The 23,307-nt window shown below is 44.5% G+C and overlaps 18 protein-coding genes across 18 annotated transcripts; 9 read left to right on the forward strand and 9 right to left on the reverse strand.

Annotated features, from left to right (window-relative positions):
- Positions 1-45: 45 nt before the first annotated feature.
- Positions 46-312, reverse strand: OGAPHI_004163 (uncharacterized protein; the record flags this gene model as incomplete). Its single annotated transcript, XM_046205211.1, has 1 exon — positions 46-312. One exon carries the CDS (start codon positions 310-312, stop codon positions 46-48), a length of 267 nt encoding a protein of 88 aa, XP_046061178.1.
- Positions 313-377: 65 nt separating this feature from the next.
- On the reverse strand, positions 378-1,328 carry OGAPHI_004164 (uncharacterized protein; the record flags this gene model as incomplete). Its single annotated transcript, XM_046205212.1, has 1 exon — positions 378-1,328. The coding sequence occupies one exon, from the start codon at positions 1,326-1,328 to the stop codon at positions 378-380; it is 951 nt and encodes a 316-aa protein (XP_046061179.1).
- Positions 1,329-1,542: 214 nt separating this feature from the next.
- OGAPHI_004165 (uncharacterized protein) lies at positions 1,543-3,210 on the forward strand (the record flags this gene model as incomplete). The annotated part of the gene is made up of 1 exon (XM_046205213.1): positions 1,543-3,210. The coding sequence occupies one exon, from the start codon at positions 1,543-1,545 to the stop codon at positions 3,208-3,210; it is 1,668 nt and encodes a 555-aa protein (XP_046061180.1).
- A 233-nt stretch (positions 3,211-3,443) lies between these two features.
- On the reverse strand, positions 3,444-8,696 carry OGAPHI_004166 (uncharacterized protein; the record flags this gene model as incomplete). The annotated part of the gene is made up of 1 exon (XM_046205214.1): positions 3,444-8,696. One exon carries the CDS (start codon positions 8,694-8,696, stop codon positions 3,444-3,446), a length of 5,253 nt encoding a protein of 1,750 aa, XP_046061181.1.
- On the forward strand, positions 3,705-5,030 carry OGAPHI_004167 (uncharacterized protein; the record flags this gene model as incomplete). Its single annotated transcript, XM_046205215.1, has 3 exons — positions 3,705-3,758; positions 3,933-4,374; positions 4,756-5,030. The coding sequence occupies 3 exons, from the start codon at positions 3,705-3,707 to the stop codon at positions 5,028-5,030; spliced, it is 771 nt and encodes a 256-aa protein (XP_046061182.1).
- A 134-nt stretch (positions 8,697-8,830) lies between the features above and the next one.
- Positions 8,831-9,628, forward strand: OGAPHI_004168 (uncharacterized protein; the record flags this gene model as incomplete). Its single annotated transcript, XM_046205217.1, has 1 exon — positions 8,831-9,628. The coding sequence occupies one exon, from the start codon at positions 8,831-8,833 to the stop codon at positions 9,626-9,628; it is 798 nt and encodes a 265-aa protein (XP_046061183.1).
- Positions 9,629-9,688: 60 nt separating this feature from the next.
- Positions 9,689-10,180, reverse strand: OGAPHI_004169 (uncharacterized protein; the record flags this gene model as incomplete). The annotated part of the gene is made up of 1 exon (XM_046205218.1): positions 9,689-10,180. One exon carries the CDS (start codon positions 10,178-10,180, stop codon positions 9,689-9,691), a length of 492 nt encoding a protein of 163 aa, XP_046061184.1.
- A 303-nt stretch (positions 10,181-10,483) lies between these two features.
- On the forward strand, positions 10,484-11,782 carry OGAPHI_004170 (uncharacterized protein; the record flags this gene model as incomplete). Its single annotated transcript, XM_046205219.1, has 1 exon — positions 10,484-11,782. The coding sequence occupies one exon, from the start codon at positions 10,484-10,486 to the stop codon at positions 11,780-11,782; it is 1,299 nt and encodes a 432-aa protein (XP_046061185.1).
- On the reverse strand, positions 10,886-14,903 carry OGAPHI_004171 (uncharacterized protein; the record flags this gene model as incomplete). The annotated part of the gene is made up of 2 exons (XM_046205220.1): positions 10,886-11,533; positions 11,829-14,903. 2 exons carry the CDS (start codon positions 14,901-14,903, stop codon positions 10,886-10,888), a joined length of 3,723 nt encoding a protein of 1,240 aa, XP_046061186.1.
- Positions 14,904-15,080: 177 nt separating this feature from the next.
- On the reverse strand, positions 15,081-16,028 carry OGAPHI_004172 (uncharacterized protein; the record flags this gene model as incomplete). The annotated part of the gene is made up of 1 exon (XM_046205221.1): positions 15,081-16,028. The coding sequence occupies one exon, from the start codon at positions 16,026-16,028 to the stop codon at positions 15,081-15,083; it is 948 nt and encodes a 315-aa protein (XP_046061187.1).
- A 97-nt stretch (positions 16,029-16,125) lies between these two features.
- On the forward strand, positions 16,126-16,476 carry OGAPHI_004173 (uncharacterized protein; the record flags this gene model as incomplete). Its single annotated transcript, XM_046205222.1, has 1 exon — positions 16,126-16,476. The coding sequence occupies one exon, from the start codon at positions 16,126-16,128 to the stop codon at positions 16,474-16,476; it is 351 nt and encodes a 116-aa protein (XP_046061188.1).
- Positions 16,477-16,497: 21 nt separating this feature from the next.
- Positions 16,498-17,109, reverse strand: OGAPHI_004174 (uncharacterized protein; the record flags this gene model as incomplete). The annotated part of the gene is made up of 1 exon (XM_046205223.1): positions 16,498-17,109. One exon carries the CDS (start codon positions 17,107-17,109, stop codon positions 16,498-16,500), a length of 612 nt encoding a protein of 203 aa, XP_046061189.1.
- Positions 17,110-17,466: 357 nt separating this feature from the next.
- Positions 17,467-18,102, forward strand: OGAPHI_004175 (uncharacterized protein; the record flags this gene model as incomplete). Its single annotated transcript, XM_046205224.1, has 1 exon — positions 17,467-18,102. The coding sequence occupies one exon, from the start codon at positions 17,467-17,469 to the stop codon at positions 18,100-18,102; it is 636 nt and encodes a 211-aa protein (XP_046061190.1).
- Positions 18,103-18,280: 178 nt separating this feature from the next.
- OGAPHI_004176 (uncharacterized protein) lies at positions 18,281-20,980 on the reverse strand (the record flags this gene model as incomplete). The annotated part of the gene is made up of 4 exons (XM_046205225.1): positions 18,281-19,139; positions 19,229-19,458; positions 19,955-20,530; positions 20,894-20,980. The coding sequence occupies 4 exons, from the start codon at positions 20,978-20,980 to the stop codon at positions 18,281-18,283; spliced, it is 1,752 nt and encodes a 583-aa protein (XP_046061191.1).
- Positions 18,432-19,103, forward strand: OGAPHI_004177 (uncharacterized protein; the record flags this gene model as incomplete). The annotated part of the gene is made up of 2 exons (XM_046205226.1): positions 18,432-18,564; positions 18,670-19,103. The coding sequence occupies 2 exons, from the start codon at positions 18,432-18,434 to the stop codon at positions 19,101-19,103; spliced, it is 567 nt and encodes a 188-aa protein (XP_046061192.1).
- On the forward strand, positions 19,622-21,424 carry OGAPHI_004178 (uncharacterized protein; the record flags this gene model as incomplete). The annotated part of the gene is made up of 1 exon (XM_046205228.1): positions 19,622-21,424. The coding sequence occupies one exon, from the start codon at positions 19,622-19,624 to the stop codon at positions 21,422-21,424; it is 1,803 nt and encodes a 600-aa protein (XP_046061193.1).
- A 136-nt stretch (positions 21,425-21,560) lies between these two features.
- On the forward strand, positions 21,561-22,109 carry OGAPHI_004179 (uncharacterized protein; the record flags this gene model as incomplete). The annotated part of the gene is made up of 1 exon (XM_046205229.1): positions 21,561-22,109. One exon carries the CDS (start codon positions 21,561-21,563, stop codon positions 22,107-22,109), a length of 549 nt encoding a protein of 182 aa, XP_046061194.1.
- Positions 22,110-22,113: 4 nt separating this feature from the next.
- On the reverse strand, positions 22,114-23,298 carry OGAPHI_004180 (uncharacterized protein; the record flags this gene model as incomplete). Its single annotated transcript, XM_046205230.1, has 1 exon — positions 22,114-23,298. One exon carries the CDS (start codon positions 23,296-23,298, stop codon positions 22,114-22,116), a length of 1,185 nt encoding a protein of 394 aa, XP_046061195.1.
- Positions 23,299-23,307: the final 9 nt, after the last annotated feature.

The raw sequence follows: 23,307 nt of genomic DNA on the forward strand, positions 1-23,307 counted from the left end.
TGCGATTTTGCTATTTACAAATGTGTATTATATCAAGCGAGAATGTTATTCTGCCTTTTTGGGTTCGCTTTCAGGTAGTCCAAGCTCATTCCATGGTACGCGGTCCATCAAATCATGCTGCATACGACATTCGAGATAGTCTTTGGCCAATAGCCGACAGTTTGGGGCATTCTCATTTCTCACCAACTTCATGCATTTAAGATATTTCTGCATCTGATCTTTGCAATCACCATAGTGATCCAGCGGAAACGAGCCTCTATCAGGAGGCGTTGGATTCCAAAGCTGTGTACGATTTCCGGGGTTTGCAGACATGCTCAAAAAATATTATGATTTAGAGAATTATTTTCAAAGTGGATTTCTATACAACCTTGCACCGGCTAGTTGAAGTATGCATTAGACATGAAGTTTGCGATATTGAAGCCCGCCAGTGTCAACACTATCCAGACTAGAACAAACACGGGGATTGGTGCGAGTAGATACTCGGTTTTTTGTAAAAATGGAAGTGCGTTATATCCGTAGAATGTAATAATACAGTAGTATGTTGCGGAAGCCAAGTAAAGAGTGTTACCGAGCACCGTGGAGATCCAATTGTTGAGTCTGAGCAGCGGCAAGAGGAAAAACTGGATGAAATAAAGACACACCCAAATGATCAGGTATGCATTGCAATGAATATCAAAGCAGTATGCCCATTCCAGCGTGGAATCTGTAGGAAGAAAGAACTTGAGCAGTCTATTGGAGTTTTGCGAGCTCATGCTTGTGTCCTGCAGGAAGTAGTTGTTTGCAATCACCCAGCCCGCGGTGGCAACGACGATTCCAACGAGCACGAAATCGACAATCACCATGTATAGGATCAATTTGAAAATCGTTATCACGCTTGTTGAATACACCATGCCCCAGAAGATCGCACTTATAGTGAGAAAGAAACTCAAAATCAGCACGAAACTTGGATCATCCCTTGACCACTTGTTTTTGGTTTGCTTTTGGTAGTATAGACTTTTGTAGACACGCTTAGGCTGAACTATGAGATTCAGCATTTCCCAAAGGGCGGTCTCGAAATCAAGTGAGCGAACGTTGAGTATCCGCTTGAAGTATCGCGGAACAGTGAAGCTTGTGTCCATGTTCTTCTTCAGATTCTTGATTTTCAGTTTATGCTGTTGTCTTTTGGCGAATGATGATAGTGTTGTTGATGAAGATTGCAAAGAGTTGGCTACACTGACCAGATCATCTTGCTGAGGTCCACCGGATCCCAGAATATCATCGTGAGTAATTGGCAGGATCGGCGTTGTTTTCGAATGCAGTCCTAGCCCTTCCAATTGCTTCTTTGGCATTTTTCTTGACTCAGGTTATTATTTCGCTCTACGTCACGGAAAACAAATACAGTAGAATCGCACCCGCAATAATTCGTTTTCTCACTACTTCGACACATTTGTTGGTGCCGCAATCGTTTTTATGCTGTAGAACTTTTTCCCGACAATCTCGAGACCACGCGTCGGTTCATTATTGTACGGGATTATGAGACTTTGTATAAGAGGAAAATGATAAATGGAGGAAACAATCATAAGGGCCGCTCGGAGAGACAAACACGTCACTTTCACGATCAAGGAGAAAAACCAAATAATTGAGAAATACAACTCTCTACCCCTTTCTGAACGTACTCACGATCGGATTGCAGATTGGACGCGTGTAAATCTTAAGAAGGAACTGAAGCTTACCACTTTTAGAGACATTATTCGACGCGGTACCCAAGAGTGTGTGCATGAGGATCAAGCTCGAGCAAAAAGACCTAAATGGCCCGAGCTTGAGGAGATGCTTATGTCATGGATTAGTCAACTAAAGCTCTGCAATATCACTGTTACCGGTCCTGCTATTATTGAGACTGCTAATATTTTTTTTTCGAAGCTTTATCCAAATCAGGAAGAACAACCAAGTTTCAGCAACGGCTGGCTCACTGGATTCAAGAAGCGCAATAACATCAAACTATATACGTTTTCTCAGGAAGCAGATTCTACCAAGATTGACGAAACCGCGATGGTGAGACTCAGAACTATATCAGGTTCATACAATTTGGATGACATTTACAATATGGACGAGACAGGTCTATTCTGGAGAATGACTCCGAAAAGAGGTCTAGCAACGCAACCAGGATCTGTTCTAAAGAAAGAAAAATCAAAAATCACTGTTATTCTTTGTACGAATGGCTCAGGTACAGACAAGTTTCCACTTTGGATAATTGGGAAACACAAGAAGCCTCCCTGTTTCAGGAATTTTGATCCCCAAGCCATGGACTGCCAGTGGAAGTACAACACAAGGGCTTGGGCAACATCTGATCTTATTTTAGAGTGGTTTGAAGCTTTCTGCAAACATGTAGGCGACCGCAGGGTTCTTCTTACATTAGACAATGCGCCTAATCATACAAAAGCTCTCAGGAACCTCACGATCCCAGATAACATTGAAATTGAATTTCTCCCAAGGAATACTGCAACCCAATTCCAGCCGCTAGATCAAGGCATTATCCAAACTTTCAAGCTTCTTTATCGAAAGCGCTTTCTACGTTTTTTGACAAATCATATAGCAAACCGTTTGTCTGAACGGGGAGCATCTGATATTCAACTGGATCCACTGAAACAATATCAGTTGAGCGACGCTATAATGAACGCTGCTCTCAGCTGGCAGACGGTTGAATTGAGAACAATAACAAATTGCTTTCGCAAAAGTACCTTAGTGAACAGAGAGCCTACAGAGCATGAAATACCTGTTATTGATCTTTCAGCTGAAATCGATCAGTATCAACAAGTTTCCAACGAAGAGGTTTCCATTGAAAGGTTTCTTAACCCACCAGAAGAAAACTTCAATATTTCCTTTGAGCAAACAGGTACTCTGGAGGAGGCACGTAAGGTAGTCATTGATCACTTCGAAGAAATGGCTTCTTACGATGAATCAGATGAAATTGAAGCTCCTGAAAAAAAAGTGAGCCCTTCCGAAGCATGCTCAATGATAGAGAGTGCGATCAAGGCTTTTGCAGAGTGCCCCCCTACTTACCCCGGGGAGGGAGAATTGATCAAAGAAATTATCGATGATCTAAAGCATGCAGTTCAACGCAGTCAAAGTGTCATCGGTTCACATTCACCTCAAAGTATTGTCAGTTCACATTTACGTCAAAGGACCCTGGATGAAACAATCAGTACCTCTGGAGGTGCTTCACAATCCTGAAAGGAATCCATCAGAAACTTATACTTCTATCTTTGTTTTATTGGAGTCTATTCTTGGGCGTTCAGATCTATAGCGGTTTTCCCCAAATCTAACTTAACTATACGTATTATATACATGTTTTCTTTTCGTTTACTCAATAGAACCTACCAAAAAACAAAATACGCTAATTAAACGGGATTTTGAGTTTCTACTGTCTAACGATTCTGAATTAAGGTAATGCGGGAGCCGCTTTTTTAATCTAAATATCTATCTAGAGGTTCACCCATTGTCTGCTCCAGAACCTTGACCAACCCTGTCCGGACCTCCATCTCAACCTCTTCGTCGTCATCTTCCAACAGCTCAGCCACAATTGGGACCAACTGGGGCAATAATCCAAGCCAGCTTTCTCCGACCTTGTTGTAAATAGTTTTCAAAGTCTTGACGGCCCAAAGCTTCTCCTTTGGCTTGCAGGTGGCCTTCATGTGGCTCAAAAGCAAGTTATTGACAGTCTTGTTATGCTCGTCAGAAGAATTAGTAGCCTGAACAAGCGCGGTTACTGCCTTGACAAGGTATTTTCCAATTGAATCTTCAATTGTATCGAATTGTGAACACAGAGCAGACGAGATAGGAGTGAATCTGGTACTGGAGTGCCAGTACTCATCTTGGTCATATTTGAACGACGATGCCAACGAGATCAACACGAGTCTCTTGAGGTTGGTGTTCTCGGATGTCTTTAGTCTCAGGAGCAAAGACTCGGTAGAATCCACCAAATACGAGTAGTAAGAGGTGATGATCGATCTGAGGTTTTCTTGGAGCTTGTTGAAGAATCTGAAGAACGAAATGAGTCTCTCGGTTTCGGAGATGTCAGTAGTGGTGTCTTCACCGTCAAATGCCCATCTGACGATGGAAGCAAACAGTGGTCTGAATGTCTTGTCGTTGAGTTTCAGAACGTATTGAATTCCACATTTGTGAACAGATGCCTCTACTCTATTGATGGTGTTGGAGTCCAGCTCCTTTTGGGCTCTGAATTCCAGAGCAAGAAGCAGGAACTTGACAAAACCACCGGCATTCGAGATAGCGGTCTTTTTGTCAATTTTCTCAATGATCAACTCCATGAACGACAGATAAAGACCAATGGCCACGGTATCAAGCCCAGAAACAAACTTCCACAAGGAAGACCCGGTAGTAAGCAGAGTCTTTCCGTCCATGTGTGAAACCATGACATTCAAGACAGAAGTTCTGACAGAGTCAGAGACGTGAGATGCTTTGAAGAGCACCTTCAGCATATCTGAGAGATTCGGCGCCACAAAGGAAGGCATCTTCTTGACAAGGGTAGAGAACAGAACAAGCATCGATGTCTGAATCAACTGATCCTCCGATTCAGTGGATTTGTCAAAAATGTCAAATAACGGCGGCACAATCTTGGTGAAATGACCAATGATCTTCACACCAATCACACTGATCACACTGGTGATACAGTTCATAGAGGAAACAACGATTTCCGGAGCAGAGTTCAACAAACCTGCAGGGAGAGTCACAACATTCAGAGTCGAAATGTACAGTGAGGAATCGATATGAGTAGTGTAACGTTGGAACAGGTTGGACAGAGTATCAAGAGCGGTTTGGGAAAGCTCGATATCCTCCTGAGAAACAATAATATCCAAGAGTGGTGGCACAAGACGTGCAATTCCCTCGTGTGCGTTCAAGTCTTCAACATGTTCGGTATCGAACTTGTAGGCAGTAAGCGATGTAATGTGAATTCTTGTTCTCAAGGAAGAGTCTGGAGACTGAAGGATTCCCAAAACAGATTGAACAAAGTGCTCGATTGGAAGCAAGCTTAGCACTTCCCCAAGCAGTTTGTAAAGTTTGGAAACAATTTCCTCTTCTTCAACTTCTTGCTGGTGAGCGTCGATGATCTCAAGCAGGTCCTTGACAAGCTGAGCAAAGGCCTCAAGAAGTGGTTTCGAGTCCTCACCTTGAAGAATCATCGAAGCGATCTTGAGTCTTAATCTGGAAATACCATTGATATCCTTGGAGTCCGAGATAGTGTGTCTCAAAAATGAAACCAGACATTTTCTTAAGTTAAACAGTTCTGATTTGCCGAGAGCCACAATCTGGGGACCAAAGACGACACGGGCGTTCAGTTCGTCAAATTCTGGAGAGCCCTTTTCGACTGGCTCTTCCGGCACCTTCTTCCATAATTCCAGGAATTTCAAAGCAGATCCAAGCTGCTCCTCAACTTTGAAGTTTTGCAAGAACGAGCACGAGAAGTCTGTCAAAGCTGAACAGTCGCCCATCTTGTGCTTTGCATAAGCGCTTGCGTATTGCTGACCACATAAGAACAAAATAAGATGAATTGAAGCAGAGCTTCCCAAAGTTTTAGCCAACGTTGTGAATAAACGGGCTCTTCTGTGACGAGGAATGTGTTGGAAAGCACTCACAAACGAAGTAAGCAGGAACTCAACTTCCTCAACCATTGCCGACTCTGTGGCCACTGCAAGTGCCGGAACAACGCACAAGATTGTCTGTTCAACAACATGGAAAGAGAACTCGTCATCTTGTCTGATAGTATGAGCTCCCATGAAGGTGAAGATCGGCATCACCGAGTGCAGAACAAGCTCTGGTGAGAAGGAAGCCAAAGCAGCAACCACCAGCAACAACTTATTCTGAACTTGTGGGGAGTTTGAGGCGCGAATAGCAGAGACAACAACATCTGCGCGGATCGAAGCAAACTCTTTTGGTTTCAGCTTGCTCTCTTCAAGAGCCTTAATCACATTTGTCATACACGAAGCGAGAGTTTCCTGGGAATAAAGAACTGGAAGCTTTCCATCCGTTCCCAAAGTTTCCAAGTCGTCAAGAGTGTCAAACAAAAGCTTCAGCAGATCGAAAGAAGCATCGAAGTCTGCTCTGCTCTCTTTCTCCAAAACGTCCAAGATCAACGTGACCTTCTTCAAGTGCGCGGAAGCCATAAACGAGACTTCTTGCTCTTTCATTGCTTGACGAGTTGAAGCGGAAGAACGTCTTCTTCTTTTTGGAACATTGGATTGCTGGTCTGAGGAACTGTTCAAAGAAGACTCTTTCAAGAACTGGACGAAAATATCGTTCGAAAGATCCAAAGACTCTAAAAGCTCCACGGTATCGTAACAAATTGTAGTATCATCTTCAGATAATCCAACTTCGACGATACTCTTCACTAGACGAAGTTGATATTCTGAGCTCAACGAGGAAAAGATCTCAGTAAGCTTTGCAGCTGCAATCTCAGACAACGATTGAGAGGAACAGTTCAAAGCAGAATCAAGGAATTTGATAGCTGCTTCGTTGGGTTCTTTCTTTGAAACGATATCCATCACTTGAGTCTCGAAAGTACCAAAGTCGATACCAGATACGATACAAGTTGATCTCCAAGACTCTCTCTTTTCAACAAACGATGTGAGCAGGTTTTCAAAGATCTTTGAAGGTGGAAGTGCTCCCTTGGTCACTCTTGCTGCTCTCGTGACCACCTGTAATAGTCCCAATTTGGTCGCAGGATGCTCGGTAATGTTGGCATTCGAGGCGTAGAAAGCCAGAATCATGGTACCTGTCTTCTTTTCAGAGACAAGAGACTCAAACAGCTTGTGGAATTGCTCACCATCAATACTCAACTCAGAGGTTCTCTCTGTGATACTGCTGATCAGAGTGTGACCGATCTTTGGGGAAATCATTGCAATATCTTTGGTAGCTTTTCCATAAAGCAAACTTCCGAGTATTGACTCCTTGCCTGGAGATCGTGCTTCCATTTTCTTGAATATGGCTAAGGTGTTGGTACGCAGGAGCTTGTTCGAGTCAATCAATAAAACTGAAAGAATTGGAACAAGGATATGGACGGAGTAAGTCTCTGGCAAAGACTCAATGGTGGTTGCAACCAGTTTTAATGCAAAGGTTCTCACCTTCAATGGAATATTTTGAACAAGTGACAATCTGATGAGGAACGAGATTTGTGCCCCTTGATCCTTAAAGCACGACGACAAGAATTTAATGGTATTGGATGCAACAACTGAGTTCATAAACTGTTTTTGGAGCAATTGGAACTCGCTGGCAACTTCCGAGCTAGAATCCAAGTAAGATGCGTATGAGCCATGAACGTTCTCCAAACTTTCGTCAAGTTCTGCTGACTCTTCGGGAACAATATGAACGTCTTCTGTAATTTCGACTTCTGTGAACGTGGTCTGCAGAGACATTTCGAGCTGTTCCAAAGAAACTTGTGATGATTCAATTGACTCGTTGAACCAGTCTGAATGTGTCTTCTGGAAGTGCTTCAGAATAGGAACATAGTTTGCAGAATTAGTAGATGATAACTGAGCCAAGATATCGCCCAAAATGACTTTAGCATGCTTGTGGCTGAACTCAAATTCGCAACTTGCAACCGCCGACTTGCTATCTAGTTTGTCGGTTTTGATCAATGTGCGAATATAGGAACACGCGAAATTGACGTCCTTTGTCTTGGAAATGAGTTCGGAGTACGAAGAGTCTGAATTCAAGAATTCTGGAACTAATTCGAACATTGCTGGAGCAAGTGGTGTCAGCGGATCGGTCTGAATGGATCTGTATAGTTTGAGTATGCTGGTAAATGCCTGAGTTTGTGTTCTGTTACCGTCAAAGCCAGCGTGTGCCAAAATTGTCTCGATCGATGCAATTATCACGTCCCTTGATAAAGGAACAGCAGAAACCAAAACGGCCATGATAGTGTAACCACTGATTTTTGTCTCTTGGTCCTTGGAAACCAGGAGGAGTCCACAGACAGACAACACATTTGGCACGTAGTCTAAAAGCTTTTCCGAGTTCTCAGACGACAGGGCAGCAAGTGCGGAGATGGCCATACTGACAAAAAACACGAGCTCCAATCTGTACTGGTTTCCGCGGCCTAGTTCACCCCCGATGAATTTCGAGTAAAGATTGAAAAAGTCCACATCGGTGAAAGCCTTCACCAGACTGTTCCTGGATGGAGACTTGTTGTTTGCTTTCTTGAAACCGGCTAACCACTGGAAAAGAACAGGCATTTTTGGAACAACATAAAGGATTCTCTCAAACACGGGATCCTTATAGTATGGCAGTGTTGTCAACAGCAGATGTTCAGTGTTATGATAGTTGATTTGGAATCTGCGCAAGAGCCATTCGGTGGATCGCAAGGCGATAGCGAGATGCCAGTACGGAGCCACCAAGGACAAAAATGCATTAATGGTTTTATCAAGATTCTCGTTCTGTTCTTGAGATTGCACCTGTCTGTCGATGTTGATAGATGTTTCACTGAAGATGGAGAGCTTGAACTTGCCGAATCTCTTGTCGATCTGTTCTAAACGACTCAGGGCCTCGAGAGCCTCGTAGTAGATCGTCTCATAATCCTGGGTAGCAGCCTCTTGGGGATTGTAGATAAACGAGACCGAGTGCAGCTTGGACCGTTTTTTTCGATCCAGCGCAACGGTCTGTGTGTTCTGCGCAATCGCAGACAACTGCTGTTCTAGAAGAGACATGCTTGGTCCAGTGCACACAGATTGTATGTACTAAATAATTTTTTTGGCTTGATTTGAAAATTTTATTTAATATGCACACGACAAACAAGAAATTATCGACAAAACCAAAGTGAAAAAAAGGTGGTTTAACTAACATGAACACAAGTAAGGGAGCCAGAGACGTTTTGAAAAGAACGTCGGATTTTCTGCAAAGTGGTCTTGTCAGCGAACAGCCAGCTTGGTACAAGCCGGTTGCGTACCATCCTCCGCAGAGAATGGAGAATAAGGTTGTTCGTCCTGAAAAATTCGACGGGCTGAGAAAGCTTCGAGTTCCGACCAGGAACGGAGACCTTTATAAAACGAGACTGAGACCTGCCGATTTCAAGTACAGTCTGATAAAGCCACAACAGCTGAAGTTCTTCGAAGACAAGATCAGAAACGTGTTTTATAAACAACATCCTTGGGAATTGGCGGATCCAAAATCGTTGATTGAGAACGAGCACACGATAGACAACAAGAACCAAGATTGGTCTCGGATGAAGCAATTGACCAAGAAGTTGGATGGAGAGAGCGTCGTGCAGCGGACCATGTACATCATCAAGAACGAGAACCTGACGTTGACGGAAGCTTACGAAAAAGCCAAATTCGAATACTACAGACTCAAGATCGAAAACGAGACCGAGATGAACGTTGTTCGTGAAGAGCACGAGATGTACGGTGCTGTTTACCAGAAATCACTCCTTGAGCAGGGTTTCGACAAGGAGACAGAGTTCATCCAGAAGTGGAAGGTGAGAGCTTTGGACGAGACCAAGATCGTGGAGGCCAAGTCCAGCAACCAGATTTCCGAGCTAGGAGCAGACGAAGATGCTCCTATCGACGAGGAGGCGATCTTCAGCGAACTGAGAGAAGAAGAAGACTTTGGCGACGTTCCAGAAGGGCAGTCCACCCAATAAATCATGTTAATAGCGCATTAAATCTCAAATATTATAGTAATATCATTAAGTCTATGTACATTACACCCAGGTGCTGGTTTGTTTTTGTCTCTTCTCGGGACGTTTTCTGTAGTTTGCTCCTTTCTCCTCTGCAATAACCTCGTCGACCTTAGCGACCGCGTCAGCAATCTTCTGCTTTCTTTCCACAAACGTTCTTTCCCATTTATGTCCCTTAGGGCTTAACACACCCTTTAGAAGTGGTTTAGTATCAAACTTCTCGGCGTAGAACTTCTTGTTGTGTTGTAACGATGGCATCAAATCAGCCACGCCAAATTTAAAGGCCAGCTTGTATAGATCAGATTGTCTGCGAAGAGAGTAGATTGGATTCTGCACCTTTCCGGTGACTGGATGTCTATTGGCAATGAACGGGTTTGCGTTTGGTGCGTTGGCCACCGTTTGTTCAGAGGCATACTCTCTGAATGGGGCTGGCGGGTAGCGTGTGAAGAAGTTGCGCAGCTTGAGAGGGAGCTTCTGGAATGCCTCTTGCGCGGAATGACTGAACAGCTTCGACATGTTGGTAGAAATCGCACTGAAAAATTTGAGAAATTTACAGTGGATGAGAGAGTGATAAAGCACGTGTGTCATGATCACGTGAACAAATGCTTACCGCGTCAAGTCGTACCAGTCCAGCTGGGGGCAGACGTGAGCACCTTTGTAACAATTAGCCACTAGATCTGTTAGCGGCAAGTGTGCTATCCGACCATGACACATCGCCATTGCGTCTGCAATTTGAAGGATTTGGGTTGCCGCGCTGGATAAAATCCCTCCGATCTTATCTGGCCAAAATTTTTCAGAAAAATTTAGTCACTCCAATACATGCTACAACGGGTTAAGTATCTCCAGGCCGTTCAGCAGCGGCTGTTCAGCACTACGGCGTCGGCGCTCAAAACATCGTCGACCTCTTTTGTGAAAGAAACAGACCCATACACGGTTACAACGTATTCTAGACCACCAATTGTGTTCACCCACGGTAAAGGATGTCATTTATGGGATATGGAAGGAAAGGAGTATATCGATTTTTCTGCTGGAATTGCAGTCACTGCTTTGGGACATTCGCATCCAGAAATTGCCAAGATCATGTACGACCAAGCAAATACCTTGATTCACAGCTCAAACCTGATTTACAACCAATGGACAGGAGAGCTGAGCAAGCAGTTGGTTACCAAGACGTTGGAATCTGGCGGAATGAAGAACGCATCTCGTGTGTTTTTGGCCAACTCAGGTACTGAGGCCAACGAGGCTGCCTTGAAATTTGCTAGAAAGTACGGAAAGTCTATTTCTGATGATAAGATTGAGTTTATCACTTTTGAGCACTCTTTCCATGGCAGAACTATGGGATCCCTTTCTGTGACGCCAAACCCAAAATACCAAAAGCCTTTCACTCCTCTTGTTCCAGGTGTCAAGGTTGCCAAGCCAAACGATATCAAGTCTGTGGAGCAGGTCATTTCGGACAAAACCTGTGGTGTTATAATTGAGCCTGTTCAAGGAGAAGGTGGAATCTTCCCTATGAACGCTGAATTTATGACCCAATTGAGAGAACTCTGTGACAAGCACAAGGTCATTTTGATCTACGACGAGATCCAATGTGGGCTGGGCAGATCCGGCCGTCTCTGGGCTCACTCCAAGCTCCCAGAAACGGCTCATCCAGATATCGTGACCATGGCCAAGGCTCTTGGAAACGGATTCCCAATCGGAGCCACTATGATCACCGAGGCTGTTGAGAAAACTCTCAATGTGGGAGATCACGGTACAACTTACGGTGGAAACCCATTGGGAGCCAGAATTGGATTGTATGTTTTGGACCAGGTCTCCAACTTTGACTTTTTGAGACAGGTTGAAGAAAAGTCTGAGCTTTTCAAGGTGAAGCTCAGCGAGCTGAGCGAGAAGTTTCCTGAACAGATCAAGGAGATTAGAGGAGAGGGACTGTTGCTTGGTGTCGAGTTCAACCAGTCACCAGCCGATATTGTGGCTAAAGCAAGAGATTTGGGTCTACTTGTTATTACAGCAGGAAACAACGTTATTCGGTTTGTTCCTGCTCTCAACATTGACGACGCCGATATCATCAAGGGGATTGAGATTCTTGAAAAAGCGCTTGAAGAGACCTTCACCAAATAGAAATGTAATTAATGTTATATCTGTTCATTGAATGAGTTTAAAATACTCCATTAGAGTCGATAACCAGCGAGAAATAAAAACCAGCAATAACACTGATATAAACCAGAATCAAAATCGATCCTTTAAAGTAGTTCGATTTTCCCTCGGCGTAAACGTAGGTGAACATGTAAACTGAGATCAAAGCTGCTATGCAGTCCCAACGAGGGAAGATCAGTGAAAACAGTCTATTAATGTCTTCTGGAGCAGCTCCAACATTTTGGATCAAAGAGTACAGTGTGACAATTGGAATTTGAAGAAGACACACCTGAAGCGCATAGGCAGAACCAATTTCCATTGACAAGGCAACATTTCCGTGCGTAGCAAAAGAGAAGGCATTAACAAACTCGGTGGTGTTTGGAACCAATGCAAAAACCGTAAGTCCTAAGAACTTGGGGTTGATTGGATATGCACTTAGAACATCGTCCACCACGTCAACCAGAATCTCTGCAATCACCGCATACAGCAAGGTTGCAAGCAATAGAATTGTGGTACTCTTGGTTCTAGACCAATTAGGAGCGTCATGGCCTCCACTGCTGGGTTGTTGAGCAACAACTTGAGTTGGTGTTGTCTGGGCATTGTTCTGTTTGGATCCAGAGAGTTTTGGTGTGGAAGTTGGTCCTCTTTTCTGACCAGCAGTGTTGTCCAGCCTCAAAGACTTGACACTATTATTTTCGGTGTTAGAGGCCAGATCCGTTTTTTTCTCCTTTTCAGAGACAACAGGCGTACTCCAAATGAGCGCTGCATGGGTCTTCAATGTGAATAACAGTCCAATGCAGTATGCAAAAAACAGTCCAACGGCACATATAAGCGTGAACGGCCTCAGGTAATCAAGATATAGTCTGTCAACGGCAAGATTCGGTTGCAAGAAATGACACCTTTTACAGTCGTTCCCAGTAGCCAAGTCAACGGTTTCTTCGCAATCGAAGCACCGAACCTCGTATTGTCCATAGATTTCGTACAGGATGGTTGGCGAAAGCATGACAAAAATTGCATACAACAACATCGTCGAAGAAACACCGGCAGATGCTGGATTGTATCTCTGAGTCTTCCGCCGGAAAGCACCTCCACACATAGAGGTTCCAGGTAATAGTAACACCGCTCCCAAGACAGACCCAATCATAGATCCTTCAACCAATTTTCCTTTCGACTGATTCAATGCCATGCAATAAAGGAAAACTTCCACTATAGTGGAAAAGAATGCGTTAATCACTGCACCAAGACCCATGGAGGTTTGCGCCGAGATAGATGCAACGGCTTGTCCGATAAAGTATGCTAATGGGATGATAGAAACCAAGCAAAGAACAAAAATGAGAATTGGATCAACAATCAATGTCTCCAATCCGAAGTATTCGTGCAAGACAAAGAAATCAAAGATGGTGAAGAACACAAGGAAAATGAGGTTGATGAAGAAAATATTCGTACCGTCAACAGTGTACTTGTAGTAGTGGAATCCCAGACTTCTGTACGTGCAGATCAAAATGGATTCGTGAGAGGTATTGGATGAAAGTCTTTTTTGATAGTAGTCCTTTTCAACTTCAACACAAATTGCTAATGGATGTCTCCGTATATGGCTGCAAACTGTGAAAAGAACTTTTGCCATGGGGATGGTGAAAACAAGGAGCCACAAAATGGCTCCCATCAATAGCATCACAGGCTGGGCAATCAGATAAAACAGCGCAAAGAAAATGATCCGGCCAATGTTCCATTTTCCTCTGCCAAAAAGTCTCTGTTTCGAGAAATAAACGTCTTCATCAGAGTCCTCCTGATCGTCCGTTTTGGGAGTACTATCTTCAGAACCGTACTGCGTTTCCCCATTTTCTTGCAACGGTGTGTTCTCGTTGGCTGGACGCTTGCGGCTTGGTGCAGCATAAAACAAACGGCCCTCATCTTGGGTCCGCCATCTTGCAAACTCTGCCAAAGTGCTTCCAACGTTTGCATCTTCTGTCAGGTAGTTCTTGTCTTCGCGAAGCAACATAATCTTTCCAAATGGATTCAAAAGATAGGTGCTGAAATTAAGGTAAAGTTTGGCGTACCGAATGGAATCACTTTTGCGAGGATTGGAAAACATAGTGAAGAACAAGGTGATGATACCAGTGAACAGACAAACGAAAAATAAAGCTAAACCAAAGGTGCAGCTCCAAATAAAGTTACAAAACGCAATTGAAGGAGAAACTTCTCTTGCAACCTGAGGAGTGGAATGAATGTCATTTTCTGCTTCGATCTCAACGGATCTGTTCTTTTTGTAAATGGCGGGCTTCCAAATACGGATACCAAAAGGATGTGTCTCGTTGATTGCATCTTGACGGCCTCTCAAGGTGAAACTTTCGCTTGAAGATGTGGATTCCGCGTCTGAATTATCGTTGTCTCTTTCAGAAAGTTCGTGGACGGATGTACGAGGCTTGATTGCGTTATCCTCTTCGTTTAGAGGTTCGGCGTTTTCGTCGTGATCAAGGTGAACAGAATCTCCTTCTCTCTCGCGGAGTGTCGAAATATCTTTAGCAGTCGATATGAGGTTCTGGGCGATTTCTGTTTCTAGCTCGTGGATTTTCCGAGTCTTTGCGTCTGCTTGGTCCAAAGAGCCAGTTGAAGTGGCCAGAGATTTTTTGAACCTATGGCGCAATGCATCTGTGTATCCTTCTAAATACTCCCTGTTTAGGTCTTCTTCAACCTCATCTTCATCGTCATCAACACTAAAAATATATTTTGAGCTAGGAGCTTTGCGTAAAAACGGCCGCGGTTTGCCTTGAATGACATTTAATCCCTTCTGAGAAGCCGCACCAACCTGTGGTGACGAAGCCACGCTTGATCCTCCTATGACTGGAGAATTGGTGTTATTGCCCTTGTCTCTCAGTAGAATGTACTGTCTGTGGTGAGATGCCGAGCCTGTCAAATGCTGGTGGTTCATCAACGCGTGAGACGCAGGCAATGGTGTCGACCGTAATGCTCTCGAAGACCTTTGCGGTTTTGGACCCTGGGACGTGCCACTCTGGGTAGACGGAGTCGGAGAAATAGGTGTGGGACTACCACCGTTTTTGTCGGCAGGGTAGCTGTTTGTCCGTTTAATTGATTCTGAGTCGGACATGGATATAGTAGGCTTCGGGGATTATCATCAATTCTGTAGAAGCGACTTGGATTGACTCAATCTGACGGAGAATAATAATTAATAAATTATTCTTAATACTAATAATATCTAATTTAAAAATGGCACCCCCGCTCCCTTAACATTTTTAAAACAAGGACACTTGAGCTTTCTAGTTCACTAGAAAATAAATGGAATCATGGCTTTTCTGTTTTTTGGGTAGTCGTCTCCAAAAGTCTTCTTATAGTTTCTGTGCTTTTGCTTGGCCCAGACCATCATGGTTCCGGTTCCGATGATGAAGAACAGGTACGAAGACCAATTGTTGTTCATGATAGCGTAAATCAACCATCCAAGACTCTCGAAGAAGTAGTTAGGGAAGGAAACTAGAGAGAAGAAGAACCCGTATGGGATTCTCTTTTCTCTTGATCCGTCACTTCTCAGCTTCATGAGCAAATAGTGGCAGTAGAAGTTGGCCAACTCGCAAGTGGCCCACAAACCAGCAAACACGTACAATTCGTCAAGAGTTCTGTCCTCAACGTGGAAAATGTACTTTTGAATTCCTGTGTAGTATCTCTGAGGAGCATAGACACAAAGAGCAATGAAGAGTCCATTGAAAATCCAGTAATGACCGGAATTTCTAAAAAGGTACTTCAGAGGCATGGTGTCAGCAGAAAACATGTGAATGAAAGTGGTTTCGTATTCTCTTTTCAAATAGTGCAAAGTCGACAAAACGTAAGAGGCAACTTGGGTAGGAGTGTTGAATTCTGGGTTATAGAGCAAGAAGTAGACCAAGGAGTGGATCAGTATCGGCCCGAAATATTCAATCAGATACACTGTTCTCCAGTCGATTTGCGGACCCACATCTTTGGCATAAACGGTAATTGTGTCTGTTTTGGAGAAGTCAAGGCCATTGGCTTCCAAGGTTTTCTCGTTCTTCAATGTCTTTCTGACAGATTTCTTGTCCTTTGATTCCTCGTCCTCAACAACAGAGATTCTGACCCTGTTTGGGTTGATCTTATTCACATTGGAATATTCATTGATAATAGCCTGGACCTTAGTTCTTGGATCCGTGTCGCAATTGATCTTCCGGAGGTTCTTAGACCGCGGAACAATAATGAGGTTGACCATGATAGAGAAAGGAAATTGAACGAAATATTTTTGGGCTACATAACCTGCCATATATTGTTGAATTTAGCTGGGATTATTTTTTAATTTGTTTGACATTATGAAGCTCGTAAAGTTTCTGATGAATCTGAATAACGAAAAGGTTCAAGTCGAACTGAAAAATGGCACCATCATCTCTGGAGAGATTGTTTCTGTTTCCCCGTCGATGAATGTTAATTTACGAAACGTTAAAATGACCGTTAAACACAGAAACCCTGTTTCCTTGGAGTATATCAATATCAGAGGAAATCAAGTCAGATTGGTAATTCTTCCTGACGAACTCAACGTCGACAGCATACTGTCTGATTCAATGATCAAACCGAAGAATCTGTCCACTGTTGCTCCCGTTCAAAAAGAAAAGGCTCCTATCAGAGGTGGTAGAAGAGGACGCGGAAGAGCGAGAGCGTTTTAAATTATTATACAGTGGTTATGATTACAAGGCGGCCCGTTCTTCCTCCGTGAGCTTGTCATATTCTTCTTCGAGAACGCTATGACGAGGTTCAAGAAGATCCTGGTCTTCTAGAACGAGTCTATCCACCAGACGAGGAAGAATCATGTCGCAGAATTTGTTCCCTTGGAGAAGACCGTCGACGTACTCGTCGAGATACGTTGTTTTAGCGGTTTGAGACTCCAAAATTTGAAGCTCGCGGTAATCAGCGAGCAGCGGTTCTAATTTCTGATAAACCTCCACTGAAGTGCTGGTTATTCTGATGTACAATGCGGCCAGAGCACTCAGATAGACAAAATCAGGCTGAACGAGCAAATGGTCGATAATTTCGGTTGACGGTTGGATTTGGAGCAACCGAAGCAACAGACAAATGAACGGTGTGGGCAAAGTGCGGCCCGAGTTTGCATAAGTACCAATCTGATCAACCTCAACCGCGCGATCCAATACCACTAAAAGATCCGCATGTTGGCATTCTCGCTTCCAATACTGACTGTCGAGGATTCGCTCGCGCAATATTTTCTCGATAAGGAAGACCGGATGGACCCCATGGACGCGTTTGGTGTTGGAGACCAACCCTCTGTCGATTGTGACCGACATTTGATGTAAAATAGAGAATTAATGAGAAATCTATGGAGATTATCCTAGAGAATGCTATGGGCGCCGGGTAACAGTCGTGGTTGGTGCGCCAAAAAATTTTGTCGAAAAATCAGCGACAAAATAAAGGTTAAAGAATTAATTGTTAGGTTTGACAGTCTAGACAGTCAGTTAGTTGATTACGAAACAGACGGTATAACCAGAGCGCTGAACTATAATAAGGTAAGTTGATAGATTGTGGACAAGACCGAACTGGATTTGGATTATTTGGGCCCAAGATTGAGGCGAATCCCTCCAGAGCTAGATTAATAAGAGCACAAAGGCATTGTTCGCAGATAATCGAACGTACTAACCAGATAGATGTCTGAAGAATTAGACCAAGCAACCAAGGATTTGTCATTGGACGAGAAGAAAGATGTCACAGTGTTAGATTCAAGAGAGGAATTCAACGTGAAGCACCCTCTCAATTCCAAATGGACCTTGTGGTACACCAAGCCAGCTGTGGATCCAAGTGAGAGTTGGTCGGACCTTTTGAAGCCCGTTGTTGCGTTTGACACGGTGGAAGAATTCTGGGGAATCTTCAATTCTATTCCAAAGGCTGATGAATTGCCAGTCAAGTCTGACTACCACTTATTCAGAGAAAACATCAAGCCAGAATGGGAAGACAGTGCCAACTCTAAGGGAGGTAGATTCTCCTTCCAATTCAAAGGTAAGAGATTGGAGCACGGAATTAACGAGGTCTGGACCAGAGCTTTGTTGAGCGTGATTGGCGAAACCATAGAGGATGATCAAAACGAAGTGAACGGAGTTGTTCTCAATGTGAGAAAGGTCGGTTACAAGGTTTGTTTGTGGACCAAGTCTTGTGACAGGGCAGCCCTTGTGCCTATTGGAGAAAGATTGAAGAAAATATTGATGCTCAGAGAAGGCGAGTCTGTGGAGTTCATCAGCCATAAAGATTCTAACGAACGTGGATCCAAACCCGCATTTTACGTTTAAATGCCTTCTCTAACACGCTGGTAGCAAGATTTACAACACAGTTTTTCAAACTGGACTTAAGTTCTAGTTTTCGTTTTGCATCTATGATCCAGTGTATTGTTCCGATGTGTTATATACGTGGTTACATAGCTGAAAGTGCTCAAATTAGCAATAATTTAGCTCTGTTTCTAAATACTTATCATTTGCTAGATGACGAAATAGTAACGGTCCGGTATTGTTTGATGGTTCCCACTGTTTGGCCGGAAGTTGCCAGGGACCCGAGTCCAATAGTTCCCGACGATGGGGATGCAATAGTAGAGTACATCTGTGCGAAACGTTGTGTATAAGTGATGGAGTATGTCGTTGGTGCTCCATTCAACGTGGTGGTACGCCATGCGATGGTTGGTGAAACGGTCGATGTTCCCGTGGCAGTGGTATCAGTTCCTCCGGTGGATTCTGTGGTCAACTCTGTTGAACTCGATGGTGCAGTAGCCGTTGTTTGAGCATTTGCTATGTCTGTTGTGTCTCCTGCGCCCGTGGTGATTGCCGTTGTCTTTCCTGTTGCGGTCGTTGCTCCTGCAGTCGTAGCTGCGTTAGCTGGTGTAGTAGTGCCCTTCCCTGTGGTGGCAGTGGTACCAGTTCCCGTGGTGGCAGTGGTACCGGTTCCCGTAGTACCAGTGCCCGTCGTTCCGGTGTTAGTTCCAGTTCCCGTGGTTCCAGTTCCAGTTCCAGTTGTGCCTGTGGTTGTTGCGGCAGCTGCTGCTGCTGCTGCTGCTGCGGTGGTTGTAGGGGTAGTAGCCGTGGTAGCCGCATTACCAGTGGTTGTAGCTGCTGTGTTTGTTGTAGCTGCGGTCGCAGTGTTATCAGTAGCAGTAGCTGCAGTCGCCGTATTGTCGGTCGCAGTGGCTGCGGTCGCTGTGTTGTCAGTTGCAGTGGCTGCCGTGGCGGTGTTAGCCGTGGCCGTCGTGGCTGCGTTCGCAGCGGCCGTCGTCCCCGTGGTGGTGGCCGGATCTGCGGCGTAAGCCACTGCAGAGAGCAAAAGCAGAATATAGTACACTCTCATCAAGTCCCAGTAAATAAACCTGATGATAAAATTCTCTAATTTGTTTTTACTTATGGTTTCCTCCTTTCACTCAAGAAAACTTACGTCAGCACGTTTGAAAATTCTTCAGAATCGCCAACCGTGCGATGCAAATGCAGAGAACTGGGTCGTGCGATCGGGGCAATCAGTGCAAAACCGCATGGATGGGCGAATCGTATTTGGGCGGCTCTTGTTGGGGCAAACCCACCTTTGTTATTCCAGCTAACACGCCGTACACGGTCACCTATTTTTAGAATCAAGGTAGATCCATCCGCGACACACTTCTTGCTTTTTTTCTGTATCGGTGCACGGGTGTAAGTTCCTGGAATCGACGGGCAGTTGCCGATAAACCCCTTCGGCATTTATATCTCGGGTTCTCTCAAAAGCCGTGCGGATTATTGTTTTGCCAAGAATACTTAAATACGTGAAAGCCCCAACTGATACGTATTTTTGGTATTGATGGTGTTTGGCGGAAACTACGTTTCTTTGAACTCGCCTGAAGGAAAGCCATGGTACTTTGTTTTCCGGCAGTATGCGCTTCTGAGTGCTTTGTTGGTGAACTCGTTGGTATTTTTCGGTCTATGTTATTCGCTATATGAGGTCCGTCATGACGGAAAGAATTCAGCAAAAAATTTGCCAGCTTATAAGTCATTGAGTATTGATACGTTTGAGTCAGAGCTGCAGCCTATTGACTTTTTGAATGCCTCAGCTGTTTTTGCCGAGGTCCACAATGCTCTGAAGCAGAAAAATGCCGATGTGAATCCAATCAGTGTCAGTTATATTCCGGCCTACATTCCTGAAGGAACATTGCTGTATCATTCGAACCACAACGGTAAGGTTCCCACCACGTACGAATGGGTGGCCATGGACTACGAGTTCAGCTACAATTTTGCGCATTTCGACAGAGGCAAGCCCAACAACGGGTTTCCTGGCAGTCCAGGAGCTTCTCCTAAACCACCAAAGGCTTCGGACGACGGCTTCAAAAAGCCCCATGGACACCCACATATGGACTTCAGCGGCCCAAGCACGCTCTTGACGTTCCAGGTCACCAAGCCTTTGGATAAGCTGATTCTGCTTGGCGGAGCCTCTGCTTCCAAAACAACCACTGGAGAAATGGATACTCAGTACATTTTGTCGCAGATCGAGAACTACGACGACTTTGATGAGAGAATCGGGTCCGACAAGATCTGTGAATGGGGAAGAAAGCACGGTGGTCTGGATGGACTTGTTCGACTGGAAATCGGGTTCGAGATTGTCATTTGCGACTTTTCTGAAAAATTGGAGCTGGTTTCCAACGTGACGCTGAGAAACGTCACTGACATGATAGATTTTCCTCGCGAGGTATTCACGGATGAGCCATCCGATGACCTCAACGCTCAGAGAAGCGGCGTGCTCGATACCATCGAATCAGTGGTCGGGTTTGAGCACTACCAGGCTGGTGGCAGAGTCTACGACGGCGATAAGCGGGTCCTGATGGACTTCTCCAAGATGGTCACTCCGCTCAACAAGACCTTCATTGATGCAGACCCATACTTAAGAAGAATTGACAATCTCACTGCCGATCTTAAATCCGAGATCATCGATGAAGTTGCTGAAATGCTTGCTACGCCAAATGATCCGTACAGCTCTACCAATTGGCAATTGATCACCGATAATATTGTCGACAAGTTTGCGCCATTGCTTGTCAACCTGAACTCGTCCTTCGCCTTATACGATGCTCACAAAAGCTACCAGACCCTGGGAACCAATCTGACTAGTTGGAGCTACAACTACATCAGAAGATACCTGAGCGACCCAGAAACAGAGCTTGTTCCTCATCTTCGCAAAATGGCGATCTGGGATTACGCCCACCCGCTGGAACAGATTCAATCAGAGGCAGACTTCTTGATCTGGAACTCGGTCACTGTTGTGCAGTCGGCAATCGTCGATGCCATTTACGAGTGCTTTTTGCTTAGCAAGACGCTTCTTTCAGTGCTGACGGAGAAATCGCTTCCTGACGACATTGAGGAGCAAATCGCAAGCACCAGAAATCGGCTCGCAACGCTATTGGCCGAGCTCAACTGGGCTTACTACTACCAGTGCTCGCAAAAGTGCAAATCCGACGAGCTGTGCTTTATTCCCACGTGGGGACCTGCTCCTTTGAGTTGGAGTAAGCGCGACATGATTGGGTTCTACATTGACGAGTCTGGCAAAAAGCGAATCTCCAAAGAGCTGCAGTGCATCAATTACAACACGCTGTTGGAGGCCGGTAGAGGCTGGTGAGACGTTCTTCCGTGTTTGCGATTGGCTAATATGTTACGTAATTTTTTTATATATTTGGGATTATTTTTTTCAGCGACATAATAAATAAACTAGGTAATACGTTTCCGGATCGTGAACGGTGTTGACTGAAATTACGATGGAACAAAACAAAGAATGGGTTTTTGCTCAAGGGGCCAAGATCCACAATACGTACCAACGGTACATGGATATTGCTACTCCCCACACCGTGTATAGATGGGCGGCAACTTACGTGTTGATGTTCTTGTTTGCCTTGAGGATCATACTCTGTGAGGGGTGGTACATTGTGTGTTACACTTGGGCCATTTATTTATTGAACATGTTGCTTCAATTTCTGACTCCGAAGTTTGATCCGTCGTTGGAACAGGAATACGAAAACGAGTCTGTTGAAGAAGGCACCTCCAAGATGGATGAGAGAGACGAAGAGTTCCGTCCCTTCATCAGAAGACTTCCGGAATTCAGATTCTGGATCAAAAGCACCAATGCCACGATTATCGCTCTTTTCTGTTCGTTCTTTGGCATATTCGACGTTCCTGTTTTCTGGCCCATCTTGGTGATATATTTTGTCATTTTGTTCACCTTGACCATGAGAAGACAGATACAACACATGATCAAGTACAGATACCTTCCATTCGATATCGGGAAGGCAAGATATAACCATAAATGAAGCTTTAAATAGTGAAGAGGTATCCGTGAACTAACAAGTAAGCGATCATCATCCATGCAATCAGAATGATACGGCCCTTTGTCGTTAAGACCAGGTAAAACACCAGTCCCATTAGTCTGTCGTTGAAGTTTGCGATTTCCCGGTAGTAATACCAACGCTTCTGAGGTTTGAGGTCCACATCGTTGTTGGAAAGATGCGTGAATTTGTCCATGAGGTATCCTTTGGAGTTTATCACCGACATTGGGGCTTCCACAGGAACCTTAATTTTCAAGAAAACAGGAATATGATCCGACAACTTGATGGATGGCACGGAATTGTACTCAATCACTTGCTCTTTGGATTCGTCCATTTCCATCATTTCTTCCTGCAAATCTTTATAGTCCAAATATAAGATTCTATCGCACCAAGACGGAGTTCTTTTGTAATTGTACGAGCCTGTTCCTGTTTTGAACTTGTATGTTGGGAGAAATCTGATTGGTGCCTCTTTGAACCCCCATAGAACTTTACCTGTTGTTCTCATGATGTTAAGCTCGTCAAGTTGGATTCCTGTCCGTTCGTGGTTTTGATCCGATGAAAAATGGTACGCACCTGTCTTCCTGTAGTTGAGGTCACCCATTATGAAACAATGTGTGTTTGGCTTGTACACTCCGTAGCCGTCCTGGAAGCTAAGTCCGTGGAATATATTGTCCAAATCGTTGTTTCTTCTCATAAGATATTTGACGCCCTCGTTGGCCGCCAAATGGGCCACCACAAATGTCAATTCAGCAGTTTTCCCATAGTCTGGCTCGTAAGTCACTCTCAGACCAACAGCACCTTTCACGTTCGTGATAAAGTATCCTAAAGGCACGTTTGCTGATCTTCTGATTCTCTTGAATCTCGATTTGTACGGCGATACTAGCACGAGTCCAATGTTGCCAAGATGATTGATATCGACGACTTCAAAGGGTATTTGTATTTTGGCCGCTAGGCTGTCCAGCAAAAGGTTGCTAAGAGCCAACAGTTTCACGTTCACCACGCTGGAATCAGTTCCGTCACTAACAGACGAAATTTCCTGGAATCCAAACGCTAAGAGGTCTGGCAGGTTGTCCATGTCGGTACCAATAAGTCCAGCCACATCCTCGCCGAATTCGGCCTCAATTGGCGTGGTTTTACCGCAGTTGTAGGTGAACAGGAACAACGAAAGAGACATAATTATTTT

This window comes from Ogataea philodendri, assembly GCF_020536065.1.
Source record: "Ogataea philodendri strain CBS6075 chromosome Unknown scaffold2, whole genome shotgun sequence".
Classification (NCBI taxonomy): domain Eukaryota; kingdom Fungi; phylum Ascomycota; class Pichiomycetes; order Pichiales; family Pichiaceae; genus Ogataea; species Ogataea philodendri.